The following is a 26,100-nucleotide window of genomic DNA, read 5'->3' as shown; positions in this document are numbered from 1 at the left end:
CAATTTCCTATGAGAGTCCGAAAGCTTAGGCTCTCTAGAGCATTCACAAGAATCCAAGCTTATTGTGCGGCACCTATATTATATTTGCGAGAACGTTTCTTGATTTGAAAAAGGTTGAGTGCGCAACTATGCTTTGCTATCTTCGTGAAAGGTTCAAAGAGAAATCTACATCTTACGACAGTAAGACATATTTGTATGCACTAAATATCAATTCAAGTCCATAAGACATTGATACTTCAAAACTCAGTATCTATTGCCCAGATCATCTGTTTTGAGCCCTGTTTTTTCCTGTTTTCTTCTTTTGAATCATGTGGGGGATTGTTGGAATTGTTTATAATGTTTTGCTTCAAAGAAGTAAAGAGTCTTGAAGTCCCTTGTCCCACATTGGAAATATAATAGGGAGAGGAAAGGTTTATAAACTTGGCTCTTCCACTACTCTTTGAGTTGAGTAGCAATGAAGTTTTTAGTGGGCTTGTGGTGATATGTGGTTACCACACGCGCGCGTCCGCCGGACCGGGCTAGGGACATGGGCCTTGGGCTTTGGGGAATAAACTTAACTTAACTAAAGTTTTGGGTCACAAATTCGGTCAGTTTTTCTTCCCTCCAAAGTGACCCACTTTTTGGCTTTTGGCTTTTAGCGTTTGGCTTCTGCCTTTTGGCCTTTAGCTTTCGGCTTCTAGCTTTTGGATTTTGCCTTTGGCCTGTTAAATCTTCTATATATACCGAGCTTATTGTTTGAGTTCTGTAGACAGAAAATCCAAAACACTCTCTTCTTCTCTAGTTCCTTTCTCTTCCAACTGGGCAGTGAGTCCGTGTATCCCTAGAGGTTGATTGCTGTGAGTCCGTGTGTTATTGCGGGGAAAATTCAACTTTAGGGCAGTGATTTCTTCACGCCACAGTTATCAAATAAGTATAATTCTTGTGTTAACAGTTATTTGTTCCTACAAGCTCAGCTCGAAATTTTTTAAAACCGAGCATAGCAAAGTTCGATTAGAAAAGTTCATGAGCAGACTCGAAATATATTTTATGTATATTATTTTTTATATTATACAAAATAAATGAAAAAGTTATACTTAAATTGTGCACACTACTTGTGAAAAACTCAAAATAATTAGTTTAAAGTTATTTATAAAATATATATATAATTTATTTTTTTAACTCAAAATGAGTTTTAACGTAAATTGAACTAGAAAACTGAAGCTCAAAAAGCTCAAAACTCGGCTCCAATTCGAGTAAAAGTGTCACGAGTTGACCCGAGCAAGCTCAAGCTCGATCTCGACTTGGCTCGTTAATACCCCTATATATATATATATATATATATATATATATATATATATATATATATATATATATATATATATATATATATATATATATATATATATATATATATATGATGTCACTAATATATTTTTCTTTGGATTAACATATCAAATAGCTTGCAATGGTGGTAAAATTTTTATAATCTAACCGCACAAATGTACTTGAGCTAGTGACGAATGCAAGCTAATGAAAATTTCAAGGTTTGATCTGGTTCAATAAAAGATTTTTTTTTTCGCATTTGATATATTATTGTTAAAGATAAAGATTAGACTTAGTCTTCTCTTATCCTCAGTAGATATTATTTATTATAAAAGATATATCCCTTCATTTTAGTCACTTTACTCGGGGGATTAATGAGCAAGTCCAAAAGTATGATGGGAGGAAGGGGGTTTGTTGGACCTTTGGTTGAGTGGCCTTGTGCGAGGGCAAGTCCAGAGATAATTCATCTTACCACGAATTTTTGAAAGGGGGCCAAAAAAAATCCAAAAATATGATAAAGAAACTCAAAGGATGGCGAGAGAAATGTTAAGGTGAGTTATCTATCTATATATATATCTAAAGTAAAATCCTTGAGGCCATGTGTCGTTCTATTAGCAATTTCAATCCCACGTGGCATTACGTGGCATGCTCCTTTGATCAGTATTTCTCGAAGCTCATTGAGGGTGTCCACGTGTCATTCGAATCAAAGAAGATGTAATTGGCGTCAATCAGGGATTTAAATTGATATGTGATCTACATAATTAAGGAAACGTTTATTGGAATAAGGTCATGTGTGTCGAGCAAGTTACACGTGAAAATTTAAAAAAAAAAAAATTATCAATCACGATCTTAATTGAGAGATTTTCGCATAAATTATGGAAGCAATAAAGGAAATCTGAATATCAATAACAGTATTATGGAAACAAATAATTATCGAATCAATTAGGAATCAATCATGGTTGTAATTGATAATCAACCAACCACCATGCTAATATTAAGGAAACAATTTTACATTACTATAATAAAAAAAAAATTAATTTAATATGTTATACTCGGCCATATGTAGTATAAATATCAATGATTTTATGGCTTTGTCTCACCACACCACACCAAATCCAAAATTCCGGAATTTTTTTAATTAGAGGAGAGTCTAAATGGCGTTTTTAGGATGGTCATGGCACACTATAAAACAGTTTGTTTGATTTTTATTCATTCGTTTTTATGATATTATCTTCACAAAAATACTAAATAGAAACCAATCCAATAACCATAAACGTGATATGTCCGTAATTGAAGATGTAATTCATGAAGTTCCATGTGAAGCACAATGCGCCTCAAATGAAGATACATGGCATCCGAAATTGGCACATTCTAATTTTTTTGATGTTGATGCAATGGTGTTAACACTATTTCGTTCGGGTCGTCTTTTGAGTCATAAGGTATCAAAAGAATTCACGCATGATATATGTTATGATTCGCCTATATGGGATACTATTGAAGACGTTACTTCATCAAAACCTCGGTTTAGGGTACACTTGGATTGTGATAACATGATGTTATACTACCTACATACTGTTCCTCCAAGGATTCATAAAGTGTGTGATGAGTGTTTCGAAGAATTGAATTTGGTCGACGGAGATCTTCTTCAATTAAGTAGAAATAAAACTTTATTGTATTATTGTGCAAGGTGTATTTAGCAAGTTGTTTTACATACTATTTTATATTAATGTAGTATGTCAATTCTCTTAGTTGAATTACAAAATAAGTCCAATTAGAGTTGTACTTTTTTTTTCATTTTTAATATATATAGATACGTGTTTTTGTGTCCAATATTAGTCATGGTTGTTTCCCCTCAAAAAATAAAAACTCATGGTTGGTGATTAATACATGTAATAAATTCTTGCTTTTAAATACCAACCAATGCATGCAAGCCATTAAATAGTATCTACCACCTAATGCATGCAATACATTAAATGATAAATTTTTTGCCTATAAAATAGATTGCAAGTATCCGATTTTTTCAACCCCTCTTGCTTCCAATCCTTTCAAAATCGGTTTTAAAAATCCTTGCTTATTATCCTTCAACTTTCTCAAAAACAATTTATTTCATTAAATGGATCCTAGAGTTGCAAAACATGTCAATGATATTAACGAGTCTATGTATGAATTTTTTGAAGCATGGTCTGCCATTGATGAGGAGATTTCGAAATCTCTAAAAGCACTAGAGAAATTAGATGATGAAGATGAAGTGGAAACCATGGGTTATCTTGGTATGATTATCTCCTTTCGTAATAAGATTGAACTTGCAACAATATAAGCAAAGGAAAGAGTTCAGTATTTGGATTCCCTAATAAATGATTAATGTACTTAAACGTGTTCAACGATTGAGGATGAAAAGCTGAGATTATGTCTTCAAGAAAAAAAAAGTATTAAAGTTTAGGTGGTGTTATTCAAGTTTATCTCATGTATTGTTTTGTATTTCCGTATTAACTATGTATTCCATATCTCTTTTTATTTTTGATGGTCATGAATTTTGTTTATTACAGAAAAAGTCTTGCACTACATGACTAAATTTATTAAGTAAAATTTTATAGTAATGAATTTTAAATATGTATTATGTATATCTCTTTAGTTATCATAGTCATTACTTAATTTCAATAAAGAAAAAGAAAATATAATGTTAATTTTTTTTTTCGGATCTATAAAAAAAAACGTGGACATAAAATTTTAATTCTAACGTAATTAGTTTGTATATTTCGATCTAACAATGAACATATCACCGTGGGATTCTCTTATATGTGTTAAAGATTTTGATTTGATTTACCTTTTAATATATTTATTCGTTACCAAACATAAGCATTAAAACACTAATTATGAACATTTATATATAGCAATTTAGAAACGAAATATTCCAGTGAATTTTTTTTTGATTGATTCCGAAATTAAGTGATTTCAAGCAACACATACTTTAATTTGCTGTATTTTTTTCTTATATATATTGAACATACAAAACAGTTGTTTTATTCTCTTTTGTGAAATGGATCCTCATGTCAATAAGGTGCGAAAAAATGAGTTAACATTGCTAAATTCTTTGACGAGGCAAGTTCGTGTTCAAAATAAGGAAATAGGTATATATATATACTGCAAATTATTATTTCCACACGTTTTTTTTTTAAACTTTACTTTTTTACATTCTGTTAAAACATGGTATCTTAAATAAATCCTTTTTCGATTTTTTATCACATTATAGTTCTAAAAAACAAAAAAATCGTTACATGAAATCCGAAGTAAAAAAGAAATCGTTACATTGTAGCTTAAATAAATCCTTTTTCGATTTTTTATCACAGTATAGCAATTTTCGCCTCTTTGTTCTGTTTGATTTTTTTTTTTTTCCACGTTTAGTATTAGTAGTATCATAAATTTATATGCATGTGAAATAGACAATATTCGTAATTGTGTAATTCTAAAAAAATGACATGTTAGGTGTTGTTGGAGTACTCATCTATATGGGACGTGCTCAATCAAAAATTAATCAAGAAAGCAAAAAACAATATATCATACTAATTGACAAGAGGTAATTTTATAATTTCGTGATTTATATTACATGTAATTGTAGTTATTTTCGTTTTTCTTGCCATAATTAATATATTGATTAATTGTTTCTACTTATATCAGTTATACTGCTATGAAACTATGCGTTGTCGACAATTTTTTTTACCATTTAGAACAATTAAGTTCTGACCTATTACAAGACGCTGTGGTTGTTTTAGCAAGAGGATTGGTTTTGAAAAATGATGACGGTAAGCATGAAATTTGTATTATTTAGGTAACATATGTTCAAATTCTGTATTTGAATTACCTTTGTCTTTTTACTACATTTCATAGGCATTTATTTGCAATCTGTTGAAACACAAATCATGATCAATCCTAGGACAAAGATTGCAAGCAAACTAAAACAGTGGTAAGCTACTATGTGTACTTACATGCGATTTGATCATTTTTTGAACCATGCGCAACTTAACGTGTTCTCTTTAATACATGTTTTGATTGGGTTAATTAGGTTTCGTAACGACCATTTGTCCGACACAAGACACTATGGATAAATAAGACATCTCTTCCGCTCAATAGATTACTATGCATCTCGAATTCAATGCGTTTATCCATTTCTGAGTTTCACAAATACAACGGAGTATGTCCTATCTGATATTTACTTTATAATATCTTAAATGCGTTCGTTTATATTTATATAGATATGTAAATTAAATTCATTATTTCATTGTAGGGATGCAAATGTAGGGTTGTTGGGAGAATAGATGATATTGATAAAGTAAATAGTTCTAATTCCGTATTGGCGCATATCAAAATTAAGGATATAAGTGGGTCATTAAGTGTTGGACTATCTCACAAGCAAATATGTTTTATATTACAAAAGTCCACTCTTGATCTACCAACACGAACTGAAGAGGTATGTATGTTAATATTATAATCTTCTATGATACAACTACAACTTTGTAATATAAATTTCGCATTATCGCTAATGATTGTTTTTTTTAGGTTAAATACATGGACAACATACGAACCAAACTGTTCTCTCATATTGGAGATGCATATGTTTTCGTACTTGAAGCGACATTGCTATGTTTTAAATCTAAAGTTCATAAAGTTGTGGATGTTACACACGTTTACTGGGCGGAAGAGTGTGCTTATCAATTTACTTGCAAGTTGCCTACTTATAGCTAACAAATGTATCACAAAATATATATTTTATGTATTTTATTTGTTATTTAAATTTTCTTAGTTACAAATTGTGTTTCAATTATAATGTAAGTTTACTACTTTTTGTTATGCGTCATTAATTATATAATTCGAGGGTTTTGTTTATGTCTTAAATCATAATAGAATGAAAAGTTATTACCAATAAAGCATCATAACATTATATATAGATTATATGTAATCGTATTTATATATTCTGGTTATAAATTTGATTTATTACCAAACACTTAAAATAATAAACTAAATTAGTGCAATAATTAATATTGGACGTATATATAAACAACCATATACAATTATTAGTCACGTTCTTAATAAAAAAATAGTAACTGGCGTCAATTTTTGTAATTGAATTTAGAAAAAATTTCCTATATTACATAGTGCACTAATTGGGGTAGTTTTATATTTGACATTTACGAAATTTTGGTAGGTGTTGCCAATAATTAGTGACTTTCCATTTTGTCAAATATTATTGCCAAAAGACACAACCATTTATAATAATGTAAATATGTATAATATATATACAGATTTATATATTCCGGTTTTTTACAAAAAATAAAAATCGAATTTTGATTTGTTTCGTTTATTTATGAATTCTTAATAATTCATATATTAAAATGGAATTAATTGGGATATACATAGACATTTGGCAGTTACGAAATGTTGCTATGATTAGGTTTTAATTTTTGACTTTCCATTGTCTCAAATATTATTGCCAAAAGACACATCTTTTCATTTTCTCTAAGCATGCATTTTTTTATGAATCTATATATATCTAAATATACATGCATAGTTTTTACACTTCATTTAACCAAAATACACCCTCCAAATTGATATTTCGATTTTTTCTTTCTCACACTCTCAAACATGGAATTCCCAAATGCAAAGAAGCCTAACATTGTTCATTCCCTTCCTACTGAAATTATTATTGAAATACTTTCACGCGTTGGTGCTGCAAGTGCTCTTGATTTATTTGCATGCAGAATGACGTGAGTTTTATATTTATATATTTCTTTTGTTTTTACGAGATTTAAATTTACACATTATCATCTTATGAAATTAATTTATTTTCAGTTGCAAGGCTATTAATAAAATGTCACACGATGAGAAGATATATAAAAAGGTTTCTTTCGAACATCTGTACATGCATTCGATGCGTAATGATGAAAATAAAGCAAGCTTTTTTGATTTGTGCGTGCAATACAAGAACCCAGAAGCACTTTTGCGTTATGGCATGGTAAAGTTGTTTACTTTTGAATAACGAAATTTTATCGCATGTATATTTTTTGTTTATTTAAATTCTGAACATACCTAACTATTTCTCTATAGGTACAATATTTTACATATGTGTTGTTAGATGAAGGGTTGAAAACCATCGAATTGGCACATGCAGAGGGCAATTTGTTGGCCACATATTTATTGGGACTTTTGCTTATATGCAATGTAGATGAAGAGCGCAAAAAGAGGGGTGTATCGTTATTACTAAGTGTTTTTCACCAGCATCCAATAGATGAAGTGGTTCAATTAAGAGGAACTTTACGAGATATGATGGTGTCCCTTTGGTTAAATAATAGCATTGTTCGTGAGTCAGACCAATTGGTCAAGTGTGATCAAGGGCACCTTCATGAATATGACAACATTGTGGACAAATGGGATTACTTCGCATGGGGTCCTGATGATCTCAATCATTTATGTGACGCATACTTATGTAATCGCGAAGCAGCCTTTTTTCTACGCTTGCTCGACTAGCTTTTTTAACTTATGAATTAGTTGTTTTAAATGTTTGCTTTATATACATTTGTAGTTTATTTTTCAATTGTATCAAGTTTCTTTTCATAATAAGAGTTTTAATTTCAATAAGATCAGTTTTTATTAATCTTATATCTTTTCCTTAGTAAATGATAATCATTTTTGTTAAGTTATGCTAAATTTATATTCAGTTTGACCACATATCAAAGCAATCTATACCAATATTTAGATTAAACACTAATAATCAAAACTTATAATTGTTTAAGCCTATATAAGGTTAATTTAAGTAGTTGGCTTATTTAAGATTCATAATATACTTACCTATATATGCACGCTAACAATTAATTTTTAAGTAATGTAATTAAATATTAATGTTACGTCAATTTACGTAAAGGTTGTACATTATATGTCTTATATTTTTTATCTAAAAAAAAAAAATTTACGATTTGTGGGCAATTAATCTACACGATCTATTTTATGTCAGCAATGATAATACTTTTTCGCAATAATTGTATTTTAGGAATATATGGTCTAATCAATGAAAAAATAAAAGTAAATATATTAGTAATTGATTAGTTGATTATCGTTTTTAGTAATATATGCATAGATTTGTGAATATATGTCCTATATTTTTTAAAAACTCAACATTAATTCAGAACGAATCAACGAAGCATGCTACTATTATGTATTATAGATTTTTTATTTTAGGAAGATATGTGTTACTCGAAGTTAAATTAGTAGTTAGTAGGATATTTATTAATTAGGGCAGTTAATGATATGATTTTTAGTGATTTAATGATTTAAATGAATGTAAAAACTTATTGTAAGTAATTAAGAAATCGGTGATTAAGATTATAAAAATTTTACAAAGGAAAAAAATTGATTAGAAAATCGTATCATTAATATATACGATACTCGATGTTAAAATAGGATAGATATCTTATTAATTTTTTTTTATTTTTTTAAGAGGAGATATCGTATTACTTGATGTAGTTGACGATATGATTTTGACTGATTTAATGATTTACATTAAGATAACAAAAATCTTTACTCAATTTTAGAATAGGTGATTAAAATTGTAATTGATTAGTAGTATTCTTATGAGATATTCATATTTTAGGTATGTTATTCCTAATATCACTGTACGAATATATTTAAATGAAGGTAATAACTTAATGTAAGCAGTCTTATAATTGGTCATTAAGATTGTCAATGATTATGATATATTTAAATTTTAGGTAAGCAATTACAATCACTATAAACGAACAAATATATAGATTTTTAGATCTCTTTGTTAATTCAGAAGGAATCATGATACTATTCTTTTTTTTAAAAAAGTTTACAATAATAGAAATTTTCCAAATAATTGTATTTCATGAATATATACGATACTCGATGTTAAAATAATTGTATTTGACGGATTTTGAGTGATTTAATGATTTATATTAAGATAACAAAAATCTTTACTCAATTTTAGAATCGGTGATTAACATTGTAATTGATTAGTAGATATTCTTATTTTTCAATTCTCTAACCGAATTAGGTCTTAACTTTTGACCAAATCATTTCCTTAAATAGCTTCATATTAACGTGAATACTAATTCGTAGTATAATTTACTTCACTTTATATAAATACAAACTGACCTCTTACTCCTAATCTTAATCACATTTGTTTGAAAACCCGTTTATTCCATATTTCATTCATTCGAATATATTCCTAGACAAATGGCATCCCAAAATGATGCACCTGTTAAAAAAATAATTAATGTTTCTGATTTGGTTAAGGGAACGAAATATATCACTATTGAAGTCCGGATAATAAGGGTTTATGAGAAGCCAAACTTTACAAACAATATGGAAGCTGGTAGCATTGAAATGATTTTGATGGATGTACATGTAAGTGCTATGTAATTATATTATATAGATAGATATTTTTATTCGTTTCTTTTACTAATAGTCAATTATATTTTATATGTGTTCATAGGGTACAAAAATACATGCCAGTATTCGAAGGAACCTAATTGTTGCTTTTTGGCCTAAAATTGAGGAAGGAGGGTTTAGACATATTTCAAATTTTTTGCTACGTGATAATGCTGGATACGAGCTAACAACGCAACATAAATTCACCATATCAATGAATTATGGATCGTCTATAGTAGACTGCAATCCTTTGGATATCCCACTGTATGGTTTTGAATTTGTTCCATTTGGTGATATTTTGGCCAAAAAAGGTTCTGATGTTTATCTCATTGGTATGTTTATTTTGTTCTATAATAATTTTCTTTATTTCTATGATATTTAGTTATAATTCTGAAACGTACACATTAAGTTATAATTGTTTTTTAAAAACAACATATAGATATAATTGGGCAAGTGACTGCGTATGGTGAACTAATCAATACGGCTAAATCGAGGTGCATGACTATTGAGCTGATGGACACAAAGTATGTGTATATACATTATTAATCATTGCCTATTGTTTTTGGGATAATTTTGAAAATTTTATTCAAATTTTAATATAACAACTTATTAAATTTTCATTCGTATTTCTAATTAGGAATGACAACCTAACATGTGTTCTATGGGGCACATATGCTGATGAGATGATAAATTACATCAATGCTGAGGGAGCTAATGGTGCAGTTATAGTCATCTTACAGTTTGCAAAACGAATAATGTATAAAGGTAATTCCTACTTTTATTTAATCTACGCTTTTTTTGAATTTTTGTATTAAATATGTATTAGCTTTTTAATTTTCGTATTAGATTTGTAATAGATTTTATTTTCGTACTAAATGTGTATTAAATATATCTTGAAGAATCAAGAAAAAGTATAATAAAATGCACCAGTTAACTTTTTTTTTTTTCCGGATATTTTTAAAAAAGTTACAAAATTGTATATTTACCATAACTGCTTCGTATGTTTTTAACGTAAATTAGATTCGATTATTGTTATTTAAATTTTTATTGTGTTATATATATTAATTTGTCTATCTGTTTTTTTATAATAGGTGGTGTTCGTGTTCAAAATTCTCGATATGCTTCAAGATTGTTCATTAACACACAACTATCTGAAATTATTGCTTTTAAAGATAGGTAAGTTATATTAATTTTTAATTTAATATATGATATATCAGCCACATTTATATAATTAAACATTTATATAATTAAAGTTTTAATGATGATTAATGTTATATATCAATTACCCTACTTAACACTCATATATAAAACAAAATATATTTCGTACAAGTATAAACCTTTGTTTTATCATGCAACTATGTATTAGAATAACATGTAATTGTATGTTATTTACCACAATAATATAATTTGAGATTCTGTAACTACATATAATTATTTGTATAGAATAACACATTAATTAACAGGTTAATATAATTGTACTTAACCATGTAGGTGAACTATGAATATGAGTTTATTTTGTTCCACCTAATAATATCAAATACAAATAAATAATTATTACAATTAAAATTAACAACAAATTACATGGCTTTAAAAATAGATTTACATATAACAATAAACTAATATTAGGTGGAATAAAATAAACACCATTTAATAGTAACCAACATGGTTAAATATTATTATTTAATTTATTATACCAATTAAATATATGCTATGGATCACATAGTAAGCATGTATTGATAGTATTAATATAAATGTAAATTATGTTGTGTCATATAAAGTTAAAGAAATTATACCTGCGTTTCATCACATATCACCAAATATGTAAGTTTTGACTCTATGTTGTTGCATGATATCCTACAAATATATCTACATTATAGATTAGCTATTAAGTTTGTTTGTAAAATCAGAACATATGAAAGATTGAGTGCATTATTAGATAAATAGGAAACTAATCTCTTGGAAAATGCATTATTAATACAAAAACTCATACAAATAGTAGGAACATACATTTTGCATACACATTTAGCACGATTTGTCTAAGATTATGCTACATGATTGTTTTGCAGCATGTGTTGCAAAACTCAACAAATATCTGGCCAACTAACTCAACTTACGAATGAGAGTGATGACTTTTTGAAGCAAGAATATGTAAAAGATATTTTCGATATTATGAACATGAAAAAGGTGATAATTTTGTTATTTCATTCAACAATATATATTACCATCACAAGAAAAATGACTAATTACCTTAGTACACTTTTCATTTCTCAGTCTTGTGTATGCGTATGCCTAGCCACAATAGAGGACATAGATGTTGGGTATAGTTGGTATTACGATGGATGCAACAGATGTATGAGTGGAGTGATAAGGGAAGATGATGTCATTCGATGTAGAAAGGAGAATGTAGTGTTACGTAGTACAACACCAAGGTACTTATATTTTCTAATTTACCATTACAAAAAGGAAAATATACACTAATATTGAATGTTAAGTTATAAAAATTACATATTTTTATATTTTAATAGTTAATTTTCGAAAATTCTTATAGATTCAAGATAAAATTGATTGTTGCTGATAAATCTGGAGATGCTTCTTTTATGATGTTTGATAAAGAGGTGTCTAAATTGGTTGGTAGAACAGCAAAAGAAATGGTTGCCTCTCAAAATCAGGTTTGTTAGCATACAATATCTAACTACCAATTGTAATACATGGTTTCTTATGTACATTTATAAATACTAATATCGAACTACATGTAGATGGAAAACAATGAGTTTCCTGAAGAATTCAAAAGTCTATTGGGGAAAAGATTTTTGTTTAAGGTCACCGTGCCATATAATAATGGTGTTGATCAAAATTATTCCTACACTGTGAATTCTACGTCTGATGAACCTGAATTAATTAATAAGTGGATTGAACTTTACGTGAAGTTGGAGGTATTTGAATTGATACACATGATTTTACAATTTGTTTCATTATCTATTATTATGTAAACAATTAATTGGTAATTACTTATGTACACTTATTTTTAACAGAACTCTATTGTTGTGAAAAAAGAGAGTGAGGCAGAAAGTGTCCAAGAATGTGAAGAGAACATGGTAATAATTAGATATATCAACTAATTCCTTCTACTCACATTTATGTAAGTATATATATATATATATATATATATATATATATATATATAATTATATGTATATATATATCTATATATATATTGTTTAGCATTTCTAACAACGATTTTTTTTTTCACCATATTCAATAGGATCTCTCTCATTCGGAGGCAGACTCTTCTTTCTCCCACATCACACCGCAAAAGAGGGCAACATTACTTGATGAACATTCACCCTTAGGAATGCAGCTTTCAACTACCAAGAAACTCAAGTCTGTTGTGCCTCAAGAAGAAGAATGACAAAAATGGAGTCTATAAAGTTCATCTAGATTTAGGAACTACAAATGAGTTCTGTTCTATATTTCTAAACAATTTGCATTACTTTATTAAGGTTTTGGTTATTGTCCTTTAGAATCATTTTGACACTTTTGCGGTTCACATGTGATTTTTTATGCATTATTTAATGATATATTTGATTATCATATATGTTTTCCTCACTATATAATGTTTAACTAAATATTCAACTAATTTGTAAACCTAACTGTTATAAATTATACATAATCAATCAAAAAAAAATAAATATATATATATATATATATATATATATATATATATACACACACACACACATATATATATTACTATGATTAACATTATTTAGTATTACATGTTATGTATATTATTATAAGAAATCCGAATATAAATAGATAAATGTAGTCTTAAATAAATATTTCGTTTTTATAATTCTTTGGTAGACGTTATTAAAGAAAAAATCATTTTCCAGTGATATAAACTATATGTATGTATTTTGATACTAATGTTTTATGTTTAACTAAATATTTAACTAATTTGTAAACCTAATTGTTATAAATTATACATAATCAATAATAATATATATATATATATATATATATATATATATATATATATATATATATATATATTATTTATGATAGACAGTATTTAGTATTACATGTTATGTATATTATTATAAGGAATCGGAATATAAATAAATAAATGTAGGCTTAAATAAATAGGTCATTTTTATAATTATTTGGTATACGTTATTGGGAAAAAAACAATATCAATTATCGATATCAATATTTCATAATAGGAAAACAATATCAATTATAATAACCTATCTAACGTACATCATCTTACACATTTTTAAGAACTAATATTTAGGTAAGTTAATGGTAGACATCATATTTCATAATAGGAAAACAATATCAATTATTATAAAACAAATTATATAAAACACGTTATTATTCCTAAATAACTAACTATAGAAATTTAGGCAAGTTTTCTAAATGCGCATCAAATCAACTTAATTAAAAGGCCCTAATTACGTTTTTAAACCTATATATGATCATGACAATTTTGTTTCCAAACGTGGGAGATATTGAGAAGCTTAATAATAGGGCCTGAGTATTTTATTTATTCGGAAATCTTATTTTTTTTCCTATTATATGATATTCCTAATAACCATTGCTCACATAATATTTATTTAAAGATACTTTAGATCACTCCACCATATTCTAAGGAAACTTTAGCATATTAGACTCTATATATATAATAAGATATATAACTGCTAAGGAAACTTTAGCATATTAGAGTCTATATAATACCTCCACTCCACTAAAAACGCACATATATTCTTCATGGTCATTTAGACAAATTAATTATATAGTGTTCTTATCTTTTGAATTACACCATATTTTTTTGCGTTAATAAAAAATAATTAGAGAAATGAGTTCTTCTAATAGTAAACGCGTAAAGAAACCTTCAGATTACGGAAAAGAAAACGATTTCGGTGGCAATACACCAATTGTGTGTAACAATTCAAATCAACTTCATGATGCAAAGGTTGCTATGCAAAGGAGGAAATCAATTTTGAACGATAAGCGAAGTAGAAGCCAATTGTCAAATTTTTCGACTGAGAGAACTCCTTTAATTGACATTTCTAATGGTAAGTTGATTTGCAATTCTTTTTTTCATTATATAGTTACGTATTTTAAACATAGTTGTGAATTGAGATTAACTAAGCCATATTATATTAAACATATTAATTCCAGGTAACAATAGAGATAATGATCTACATACAAAGACAACGTCTAATACAAATGATGATGACAATGTCAGTAGGGGAAGGAGGAAGGGAAGCTTGATTGAAAATAAAAGGAAAACACAGGAATTGAGTGTACCCATTCTTTTATCTCCTGAAATTAATATTCCTAATGGTATGTATTGTTGGTTAGTATAAATGTATAGTATAATTTTAGGATTAGTATGTTGGCATATATTATGTGTATACATTTGTATTCAAACTACTTAATCTTATTATTATGTACACCAACATATTCATCAGGACTCCATGTTTCATATGTTGTAATAGACTAATGGTTTTTGCCAAGTTTTTTTTTTGTAGTGTATATATTTTCTGATGTCATCTTACTTACTCATGATAGTAAAATATTATATCGCGTTTTTTAAGTAATGCAAACATAAATGGTTGAATTCTATTACTATTTCCCATATATATATATTAACATTTTCTACTCCATCTAATATTAAATCAAAACAAATTTTCAAGAAGATGTGAAACAATATAAACTACTTTCTCACATTTTTTTTATATTCATATTTGTACAGTTTTTATGGAATAATCAAACATTGACTAAACAAATAAAGGTATTCATCATGAAATGTGCTTACTATAACATACATAAGTCAAGGTAATTTAGTATATCTTATATTTATCATGTATATAAAGTATATAATTATTATACATTATAAAGAGGAAAAGAGAAGACTACCTTTTCATCTCACATTATTTGTTCAATGGCCACCATCCTTTGCATCCAAAGCAAACCCTCCAAAAAAAAAAAACATAGTTTAGCTTATGTATTTAATGATATTTTTTAAAAAAAATATTTATGATTATTTTTTTATCTATTAAATCATAAATATTATCAACTACATTTATAAAATCAGAACATAATATACAATTAAGGATATCAACTACTTTTTATAGAATCAACTCCAAATTATCAAGGATTTATGATTATTTATTAATCTATTAAATCATAAATATTATCAACTAAATTTATAAAATCAGAACATAATATGAAATTGAAAAAAATTACTTTTAAGGATATACGATTAAGGATATGAACTACTTGATTTAAAGGATCAACTACATATTATCACCTACTTTTTTAATTAACATTCGATTCTATACCTATATCTATGGATAGATATTTCATACATTCATAATTATTATCCAAATGATATTATTTTTTAAAAATTATTTTGTAAACGATATATGATTATTTACTACGATTTTTATTTTTAAAATTATATATTATTATTTATTAATCTAAAGCTAATTTTGGTGACTTTCATGCGAGAAATTATTTTTTCTTTAAGCTTATATTTAACAATAAAGCACTTTAGGATACACTTTAGTTTTTAGTTCTACGGTTTTTAAAAATGTAAAATTTTAAATGATATTATGATATTTTTACTTATTTTATATTTCGTACTTTTGTGACATGCATGCGAGAAAAATTACAGATGCATACATATTAAATACGAAAAAATATTAAATTGATGATATGCATGCAAATTTAATTGTAATTTAAGATTGATGCATTAATCATATATTCATGAAATATAATAGGTTGTAAATAGTAAATAAATTTTACTTTTAACAATATTACGCAATTTCATAATTTTCTGTGCAATTTAGTTGCGAGAAATGTAGAGTCAAAACCATTTAATACGTTTATTATTTTAATGCTTAACTGTTGTATTTCTACAAAATGATATTATTTTTAAAAAAACTATTTTTTAAATGATATATGATTATTTACTACGATTTTTATTTTTAAAATTATATATTATTATTTATTAATCTAAAGCTAATTTTGGTGACATGCATGCGAGAAATTATTTTTTCTTTAAGCTTATATTTAACAATAAAGCACTTTAGGATACACTTTAGTTTTTAATTCTACGGTTTTTAAAAAAGGTATAATTTTAAATTGATTAATTAATGATATATTCATGAAATAATTAGCAAAAATGCAAAATTTAAATGGTATTATGATATTTCTACTTAAATTAGATATTCAAATTTCGTTTTATTTACAGCTAATTCTTTTTTTTGTCATTTGCATGCGAAAAAAAATATCTAGATTCATACAAACTAAAAACGAAAGAAAAACAAATAGAGGATATGCATGCAAATTTTAAGAACCGATTTAAGATTGAATCTTAAATCATATATTCATGAAATAATATAGGTTGTAAATAGTAAAAAAAAAATAACTTTTAACAATATTACACAATATCATAAATTTCTGTGCAATTTAGTTGCGAGAAAGGTAGAGTCAAAACCATTTAATACGTTCATTATTTTAATGCAAAACTGATTTTTTTTAATGTATTTAACCATAAAAATTCTCAACAAAATATATAGATCACCATGTAAAGTATAAGGAAAACACAAATTAGATATTCAGATATCGTAATATTTTCATCTAATTCTTTTTTTTGTCACATGCATGCGAAAAAAAAAATCTAGATTCATATAAACTAAAAACGAAAGAAAAACAAATAGAGGATATAGATGCATGTTTTTAATTTATTGGTTTTTAAGCAAAAAATTGAAGATCTACAAAATTTTCATATACTCATGAACTTAATATAATTATTACTTACAAAAAAAAACAAACTTAAATCTATAAAAGCACTACACCTGTAATTCGGATCTTCAATCTTCATCAATGGCAATCAACTTTTTTTCCGGTTTGCATGCAAAGAAAATTTCCGAAATTGAACTCCCCAACTTATAAATCCCCTTTTCGATAATCTTAAAACTTTCTGCTGTCTTCTTTGTTAATCGAATTTATTTTTGTTGTGTAAATAGCTTTAAAAAAATCTGGAAAATATAGAAGAGAAGGAAAGTTGCCATTTTTGATGAGAATATGTTCATGCATGTTCGAGATATTGGCAATGAATCTTCGAGATAAATTAGAGAGAGAGAGAGAGAGAGAGAGAGAGAGATAGAGAGAGAGAGAGAGAATATGAACGGCCAAATGAATGAAAATTTTTTGTTTGGTGCATTTGGTTTGATGGAATCATATATATACTTAGGTTTTTAATGTTTGTGTTAGGTAGTATTAGGTAGTATAAATAGAGTATTATAGTAAATAATTATGTATAATGGAAATGGAAATGTATCTTGGGCTTTATAATTAAAGATATATATATATATATAATTATATATATATTATATATATATATATATATAATATAATATATATATAATATATATATATATAATTGTGTTATATTTGGCTTGGAAATCTTATTATAGTAAATATTATGTTTAGGTGTAAATGTATAATGCGCTTTAAAAACAATTATATTATTATAAGGCCACATTAAATAAATCACTTTATGCCTAAATAAATAATTGTGTTAACTATTTATAAATCATTGTTATACGTCATAAAAAAATTTAATAGTTACACGTGATATAAGTTATATGTAGGTTAACATATGTTTAGGTATTTAAGATTTAGCTTAGGTAGTATTAGGTAGTATATCAAGAGTATCTTATTACGGTTATGTTTACATGGAAATGTATAATGGGCTTTAAAGGAAGTATATATATATATACATATATATATATATATATATATATATATATATACATATATATTGAGTTAGTTGGAAATCATACTATGTATTTACAAATTTTTTATAGAATATAGAAATGTCATGTCCTTCTCATTAAGCATTCTAAACATATTTCATTCGTAAGTGTTATTTTATGTAAACTAATCAATTTGTTATTATCATCCATTCAATATTGTTTCATGTACATATTTAAAAAAATTGTTAATTCATGCTAAATTTATATTATTTAATTTGTAAATTAACAATATAAATGACTGAATGTTTATGTTATTGAGCAAACGTGGAATTTCAAAGTTCGCTTTTAGTATAATACACCTTAATTCTTATATGTTAACTATTTTAATTTGCTTATTGTTATACTTTGACAAGAACAACTTACTATAACATAAGTAGAATTATAACATTAATTTCATTGAACGTACATATGAATTCAAAACCATCTAAATATACGTACAAATTTTGGATTTTAACGTGGAAAACATTTCTTATTTTAGTTACCACTCATCCACTCAATCAACTGTTATCAAAAGAAGCTCAACAAAAATATGCAAGACAAAAGAGGAAGTTTATTATGTTAGAAAAGCGTGCAAGATCTACGCGTAACTCTGCTCCTATACGATCACGAAATTTAATGGCCACGACAACCAACTTACCTCTTAACGGATCTTCATCAGGTATAAATTGCAATTAGATTAAGTAGTTAACACATATCATCAAACCATTTTGGACAATAATTAGTTATCCTTTTGTTTTTATATATGCAACTAACATGTTTATTGTCTTCCCATTATAAGCGTTTTCCTCAACTTATGGATTATCTCCTTTATCGTCGACAATTACAAACTTCTCTACTAATTCGTACGTAACTCCGATTCCTAATGGTGAGTGTATATAATTTCTTTTACTTTGAAAACGTATTACTTGCAAGATAGTAATGTAACATTATTCTTAATGCAGTATTTTCGACAAGTCTACCATCTTCAAGTTCACAAGATATTAGTTGTGATGTGCACGTGACAACTCAATCTCCATTAAGTGCTATAACACAAATTAGTATCGGTTTGTTTATACTAAATTATTAACTTATTGATTGTTGATTTGTCTAATAACGTTACTGTATAAACAATCTATTGATATTTTGTGAAATTGTGTGCGTTAGATAAAGAACATGCATCAAGATAGCAAGGCACCAACGAAAACTTATAATTGAAGAGAAACGAAGTTCTGGTAATAAATAAAACTATTATAAATATGCCATGTTTATACTATTTCAGTTTGGCATAGTATGATCATAAATATTTAAAACCGTTGTGACCAACTGACATCACCTATTGTCGCTTGACATAGCGTCTACGTCATTTCCACTGTCAACGGAAGTTATACAACCAATGCGATTATGCAGTTCATTTAGATCAAAGACACGTGTAATCCGAAGTAGGCAAGTACTTGAATCGGTTTCAAAGAGAATCATTCCAGGTATGTTATAGTAACTGTTAATTAACTAATATAGCACAATAAATAGTATGTAGATAAGTTATACAATTAGTAAACTTGTGTGTTTATGCATTAAAAATTTAAATTTTGTGTACAGATGACAGTGATGGTGAAGGAAATGATATGGATGTTGTGACAATTATGCAAATTCTAATGCGCGAGTAGAAATAATTGATTCAGGTATAAATCCTGCAGTAAGGCATATAATAGTTTGGTATATTCTTTAAAAGACTAATTAAAGTTTTAAGTTTTTTCTTAATTGTAGAAGGTTATTCAGATTTGGGAGATCCCACATGTGTTTGCGAGTTTGTGGAGCACAAATGTGGTTTGGTGAACGAGTAAACAAACGGAATAAGATGGACGACCAAAGTTTGGGATGTGTTGCATGCAAGGAAAAGTACAATTACCTTTACTTAAGCGTCCACCCCAACTTTTGGAAGATCTATTGAAAAAGAGACATAGTAGAAGTGCGCACTTCCTTGATAATATTGAGGGTATAACATGATGTATTCGTTCACTTCTATGGGAGGTAGAATAATTGCACCAACTACCATGGTCGTGGTCCATATACATACAAGATTGGAGGTCAAAATCATCACCTGATAGGCAGTTTGTTGCCGAACGATGGAGCACGTCCTAAATTCTCTCAATTATACATATATGACACTGAAGAAGAGTTAACAATAGGAAGAATGCGGCAAGGTATCGTGCTATTTTACTGCAAATATTTGAACATGTCATTTGTATTAAATGTAATATATATATCCTCATTCATAATAAAGCAATGCTAACGTTAACATACTATATTTCGTCAGTTCTAAAGACCCTAATAAATTTGAAGATCGTGTCGTTGCACAATTGAAGGATATGTTGATCAACATAACCCATTGGCCAAGAGTTTTAGAATGGCTAGAGATCGTTTGAATCAAACAACGGCGAAGACTTAAAACTTAGGCTAATTGGAAGAAGGGATTCTGATGGAAGGACTTATAACCTTCCAACAACATCTGAAGTGGCCGCTCTTATAGTTGGAGACATTGATACAGCAGATAAGAGGGTATTGTAGTCCAAAGGAAAAATGGAAGATTAAGGCAGATATCTGAGCTTCACCCATCGTATTTACCGTTACAATATCCACTGATTTTCCCATATGGGGAAGATGGATATCGAGTAGATGTTATGCATAGAGACAAGACCGCATCAAGTAGTTCTACGAATAAAAGAGAACGACTTACTATGCGGAGTGGTTTGCATACAGGAATGCAAGATCGTGAACATGAAGCCGATACTTTGTTATTATGTCGTCGGTTGTATCAACAATTTTTGGTTGACGGTTACACTATGATTGAGGCAGAGAGGCTCTCCTTTCTAAAGAATAACCAACAAAGTTTAAGATCAGATAATGTGAAGAATTTAAGAGGGGCTGTGGAAAGAGGTGATACAGAGGGATCTTCCAATGGAGTCGCGTTGTTATACCACCGTCATTCACAGGTGGCATAGCTACATGAGAGAGAACTATCAGGATGCAATGGCCTTTGTAGATGGTATGGTTATCCAGATTTGTTCATAACCTTTACGTGTAATGCTAAATGGCCAGAAATAAGCAGATTCGTTCAAAAAAGGGACTTAGACCCGAGGACAGACCGGATATCATCTGTCGAGTCTTTAAAATGAAGCTCGACCAATTGGTTAAAGACTAAAGGAGAATGAGATATTTGGCCGAGTTAAAGCTGGTACGTATAAATCAAATCGCGGTATAATGATGTGATTTCTACAGCTTTTTTATTCTTTAATATATATATATTGAATTAATTGAATTTCATACTATTTACAAAACATTTACACAGCAAGATTAGTTGGTCTACTTATAAGGTTGTTCAAATAATGATACATACATATCTTCTTTTTTCTCCAGTTGTTTATACAGTTGAGTTTCAAAAGCGTGGCCTTCCCCATGCTCATATACTTCTTTTCCTGCACCCTGCTGACAAATATCCACAGGCAAGCGATATTGACAAGATTATATGCGCTGAGTTACCAGATCCAATTGAGGATCCGGATTTTATGAGACTGTTACAGAAATGATGCTACATGGTCCATGTGGTCCCTCAACACTAATGCACCTTGCATGGATCAAAATAAGTGCACAAAGCATTTTCCTAAAAGATTTATTGACGAAACAAAGGTTGATGAGGAAGGATATCCAGTTTATAGAAGAAGAGATAACGGAATCTCGGTTGAGAAAGAACGGAGTGCATCTTGATAATAGGTTTGTTGTTCCTTATAATCCACAACTGCTTCGTAAGTATCGTGCCATATAAACGTTGAATGGTGCAATCAATCCAGATCGATAAAGTATTTGTTCAAGTACATAAATAAGGGTTACGATAGAGTAACTGCTGCTGCTTATCAAACAAAAATAGCTGCGATGATCCACAAAAGATTGATGAGATTAAAATGTATTACGACTGCCGTTACATATCTGCTTGTGAGGCAGTGTGGAGGATATATGGATTTCCTATTCACATCGAACCCCTCTGTTGAGAGATTGAGTTTCCATCTACCTGGGGAGCAAACGGTCGTCTACACTGACCAGATGGACGTGGAGATGTACTTGATAGACCTAATGTTGATAGCACAAAGTTTTTATCGTGGATGGAATGCAACCAAAAGTATGAAGAAGCAAGACAGTTGACGTTATGTAGATTCCCCACGAAATTTGTTTGGAAACAACCTACGCGAGAATGGACACCTAGGTCGAAAGGTTCCACTTGGCAGGGTATACCATGTCGCTCCAGGTTCTGGTGAGAAATACTATCTAAGAACGCTCCTTAATTTTGTAAAGGCCGACGTGCTACGAGGATATAAGAACGTTGATGTGTTAGTGTATCCAACCTTCAAAGAAGCTTGCTACGCAAGGGGGCTGCTTGATGACGACAAGGAATACATAGACGCCATAACAGAGGCAAGCTTTAGAGAAACGGGGCATTATCTGCGAATCTTATTTTGCATGTTACTTATGTCTGGTAGCTTATCTAAACCAGAAGACATATGGGAAAAAGACATGGCACCTACTATCTGATGACATTCTATATAAACAACGTCGTATTCATAAAAACAAAGGTACAATGTCCAGTATTTGCATACTTACTTTTTTTTCGCTTCACTTGATGTTTAATAATTGTGCAACGAAAAAAGGTCAGATGACATAAATGAAGGCATCTAATATTAAATCTTCCTATCGCATTGCAGATTTAACTCTAACGATGAACAAATTCAAGCTTTTGCACTGGCAGATATTGAAGCTAAACTCAAAGTAATGGAGTAGCCTTCGAAAATTCAGTGAGATGCCTTTTCCAGATGAATTAGTCGTGTTTGAAGGTCAAAAAGCTAATAGCGGATGAGCTTTCATATGACATACCCTCATTAATTCAGGAATATGACAAACTGTTTCCATGTCTAACCGAAGAACAACTAATGGTTTTCAACGAAATAATGCACTCTGTTAATGGCCAATCAGGAGGTGTGTTTTTTGTATACGGATATGGAGGCACGGGTAAAACATACATTTGGAGGACATTGTGTGCTGCAATTAGGAAGATGGGTGAAATTGTTTTGCCAGTAGCATCAAGTGGAATTGCGTCCCTACTTCTTCCAAAAGGTCGAACCGCCCATTCAAGGTTCGGGCTTCCACTCAATGTTTGTGAAAACTCTACGTGTGTAGCTATTAGGCCTGGTTCTGACTTAGCTGCATTGCTCATGAGAACAAAGCTAATTATCTGGGATGAAGCACCAATGATGCACAAATATTGCTTTGAAGCACTTGATAGGAGTTTAAAGGACATTATGCAAGCTGTTGATCGAGATAATTTGCATCGACCATTTGGAGGTAAAGTTGTTGTCTTTGGTGGTGATTTAAGACAGATTCTGCCTGTTATACCCAAGGGTACAAGGCAAGATATAGTATTTGCGACTTAAACTCTTCGTTTCTATGGGATTCATGTAAGGTTTTGAAGCTTACACGCAATATGAGACTTCAATCATGTTCTTCTTCGTCTACCGCTAATGAAATAAGGGACTTCTCAGAATGGATACTGAGCGTTGGTGATGGCAGAGCTGGAGGGCCCAATGATGGAGAAGTCGATATTGAAATCACTGAAGATATTCTTATAGACGGTGGAGATGACCCCATATCATCATTGTCGACAGCACATACCCTTCACTCACTGATCACCTTTGGGAAGCCAAATACTTCCAAGAAAGAGCAATTCTAGCTCCAACTAATGAAATAGTTGAGAAGGTAAATGATCATGTGTTGTCCACAATTCCAGGTGATGAGAAAATTTACTTGAGTTGTGATGCAATTAGTAAAGATGAAGGGAACTTAGGGGCTCATGATATATATTCTACTGAATTCTTAAACACAATAAAGTGCTCGGCCTGCCAAATCATAGTATTAAGTTAAAAGTTGGTGCGCCTATCATGTTGCTTCGTAATATTGATCAGACATCTGGATTGTGTAATGGCACGAGGCTGGTAGTAAGCATTTAGGCAATCGAGTGATTGAAGCTACTGTCATTTCAGGGAGCAATGTTGGTGACAAGGTATTCATCCCACGAATGACACTAACACCGTCTGACTCAACAAAATTTCCTATCAGATTTCAAAGACGTTTCCTTTGACTGTGTGTTTTGCCATGACAATAAATAAAAGTCAAGGACAATCATTGTCGCACGTGGGTTGTATTTACCGAGGCCTGTTTTCAGTCATGGTCAGCTATATGTCGCTATTTCCCGAGTCACGAGCAAAAAAGGACTTAAAATTCTGATTTGTGATAAAGAGAATAATGTGTGCAAAACAACACAAATGTTGTTTACAAGGAAGTGTTCCAAAATGTATAACTTCATACACATTTTTGTAATGTTTGTTAATATAACTTTTACTTATTCTTTCATTACAAAATTCGTTGTTTGCTATTGGTTTCATTGAAAAGTCTGTCTTATTAAGCAAATCACTTCCCGTGCATTTTTGCACGGGTCCCAAAACTAGTATATATATATAAAACAAGGTTCAATTGGCTTATGTGTCAAGCTAATGCTCATTTTGCCACATGTCATCACTATACTTATTCTTATTCTTTTAGTGCCACGTGTACAATGGATCAATTACAATCTTATAAATTTGGTAAGTTTAACTCAACAAATGGAATTGCTTTACAATCATATTATTTACGGCACAGTTGCTAACTAATAGTAAACAATATTAATATTGATAAAACTTACCATTTTACATTACCATTTGTGTAACTTATCAAAAAAATAAATGTTATTATATAAGATGTTCATGTAATCACACCCTAATATAAACTGATTTTCTTCCACTTCTTTCTTTACACGAAAAATAAAAAAAATTCAAATGAATCTCAAATAAAAAAAATAAAACTACCATGTTAGCACAAAAACAAAATGAAGCAAAGATGAAGTTTACTACAAAAAATTAAAATTCATAAAACCCTAAATATTTAACAATGGAACAAACTTATATTGTCTATTTATTTTTTACTAACTTTAAAATTATTGTGTCACTCACCGGTAGAAATCATCCTTATTTCAATAATCTTAATTCTAAATTTTTTTATTTGATGGGTAATTTTTAAATTCCTAATTGACAGTTACTCCCTCCGTTTCCTAAAGATCTTCCCACTTACTGTTCCTACAGATACCAAGGAAAATCAAGTTGTGTGGGGCATGGTGTTAGTAAAGTATGAGAGAGAAAGGGGTTAAGATAAATAAACAAATAAAAAGGGGTTAAAGTAGGAGAGAGAAATGGAGTAAAATTGAATTAATAATGTAATATATAGTGGACCATATGATAGTGACATGAGAGGGTAAATAGGAAAATTTATTTTGCCAAATAAGGAATAAAGCAAAAGTGGGAAGATCTTTTGGAAACACCCTTAAACGGAAAGTGGGAAGATCTTTAGGAAACGGAGGGAGTATACTACTAATATATTGAATTAATTTTCACTAACTCTTAAAACTTAGAAT

The 26,100-nt window shown here is 29.2% G+C and overlaps 3 protein-coding genes and 1 pseudogene across 3 annotated transcripts; all 4 read left to right on the top strand.

The window, feature by feature from the left end:
• The first annotated feature begins 5,388 nt into the window (after nt 1-5,388).
• Nucleotides 5,389-6,042, top strand: LOC125497685 (uncharacterized). The gene is made up of 3 exons (XM_057395018.1): nt 5,389-5,491; nt 5,585-5,767; nt 5,857-6,042. The coding sequence occupies exons 1-3, from the start codon at nt 5,453-5,455 to the stop codon at nt 6,040-6,042; spliced, it is 408 nt and encodes a 135-aa protein (XP_057251001.1). The 5' UTR covers nt 5,389-5,452.
• An 897-nt stretch (nt 6,043-6,939) lies between these two features.
• On the top strand, nt 6,940-7,821 carry LOC125497686 (putative F-box protein At1g67623). The gene is made up of 3 exons (XM_048645344.1): nt 6,940-7,061; nt 7,147-7,309; nt 7,402-7,821. Exons 1-3 carry the CDS (start codon nt 6,940-6,942, stop codon nt 7,819-7,821), a joined length of 705 nt encoding a protein of 234 aa, XP_048501301.1.
• Nucleotides 7,822-9,546: 1,725 nt separating this feature from the next.
• On the top strand, nt 9,547-13,150 carry LOC125497687 (uncharacterized). The gene is made up of 11 exons (XM_048645345.1): nt 9,547-9,717; nt 9,806-10,073; nt 10,181-10,265; nt 10,379-10,506; nt 10,833-10,917; nt 11,808-11,925; nt 12,013-12,170; nt 12,290-12,410; nt 12,498-12,674; nt 12,774-12,836; nt 13,004-13,150. The coding sequence occupies exons 1-11, from the start codon at nt 9,547-9,549 to the stop codon at nt 13,148-13,150; spliced, it is 1,521 nt and encodes a 506-aa protein (XP_048501302.1).
• An 8,984-nt stretch (nt 13,151-22,134) lies between these two features.
• LOC125497688 (uncharacterized) lies at nt 22,135-24,954 on the top strand (annotated as a pseudogene).
• The last annotated feature ends 1,146 nt before the right edge of the window (nt 24,955-26,100 follow it).

The sequence above is a fragment of the Beta vulgaris genome, chromosome 5 (assembly GCF_026745355.1).
Source record: "Beta vulgaris subsp. vulgaris cultivar EL10 chromosome 5, EL10.2, whole genome shotgun sequence".
Classification (NCBI taxonomy): Eukaryota; Viridiplantae; Streptophyta; class Magnoliopsida; order Caryophyllales; family Amaranthaceae; genus Beta; species Beta vulgaris.
Note: the sequence above shows the minus strand (reverse complement) of the source record. Positions and strands in the feature narration are given on the sequence as shown.

What these genes read in the sequence shown, in the direction of transcription:
- LOC125497685 (XM_057395018.1), top strand. Translation starts at nt 5,453, where the DNA reads ATGCGTTTATCCATTTCTGAGTTTCACAAATACAACGGA. An exon ending in AGTTTCACAAATACAACGGA is followed by an intron (nt 5,492 to 5,584) that starts GTATGTCCTATC and finishes ATTTCATTGTAG; the next exon opens with GGATGCAAATGTAGGGTTGT. An exon ending in TACCAACACGAACTGAAGAG is followed by an intron (nt 5,768 to 5,856) that starts GTATGTATGTTA and finishes TGTTTTTTTTAG; the next exon opens with GTTAAATACATGGACAACAT.
- LOC125497686 (XM_048645344.1), top strand. Translation starts at nt 6,940, where the DNA reads ATGGAATTCCCAAATGCAAAGAAGCCTAACATTGTTCATTCCCTTCCT. An exon ending in TTATTTGCATGCAGAATGAC is followed by an intron (nt 7,062 to 7,146) that starts GTGAGTTTTATA and finishes ATTTATTTTCAG; the next exon opens with TTGCAAGGCTATTAATAAAA. An exon ending in CACTTTTGCGTTATGGCATG is followed by an intron (nt 7,310 to 7,401) that starts GTAAAGTTGTTT and finishes ATTTCTCTATAG; the next exon opens with GTACAATATTTTACATATGT.
- LOC125497687 (XM_048645345.1), top strand. Translation starts at nt 9,547, where the DNA reads ATGGCATCCCAAAATGATGCACCTGTTAAAAAAATAATTAATGTTTCT. An exon ending in ATTATTGCTTTTAAAGATAG is followed by an intron (nt 10,918 to 11,807) that starts GTAAGTTATATT and finishes ATTGTTTTGCAG; the next exon opens with CATGTGTTGCAAAACTCAAC. An exon ending in AAGAATGTGAAGAGAACATG is followed by an intron (nt 12,837 to 13,003) that starts GTAATAATTAGA and finishes CATATTCAATAG; the next exon opens with GATCTCTCTCATTCGGAGGC.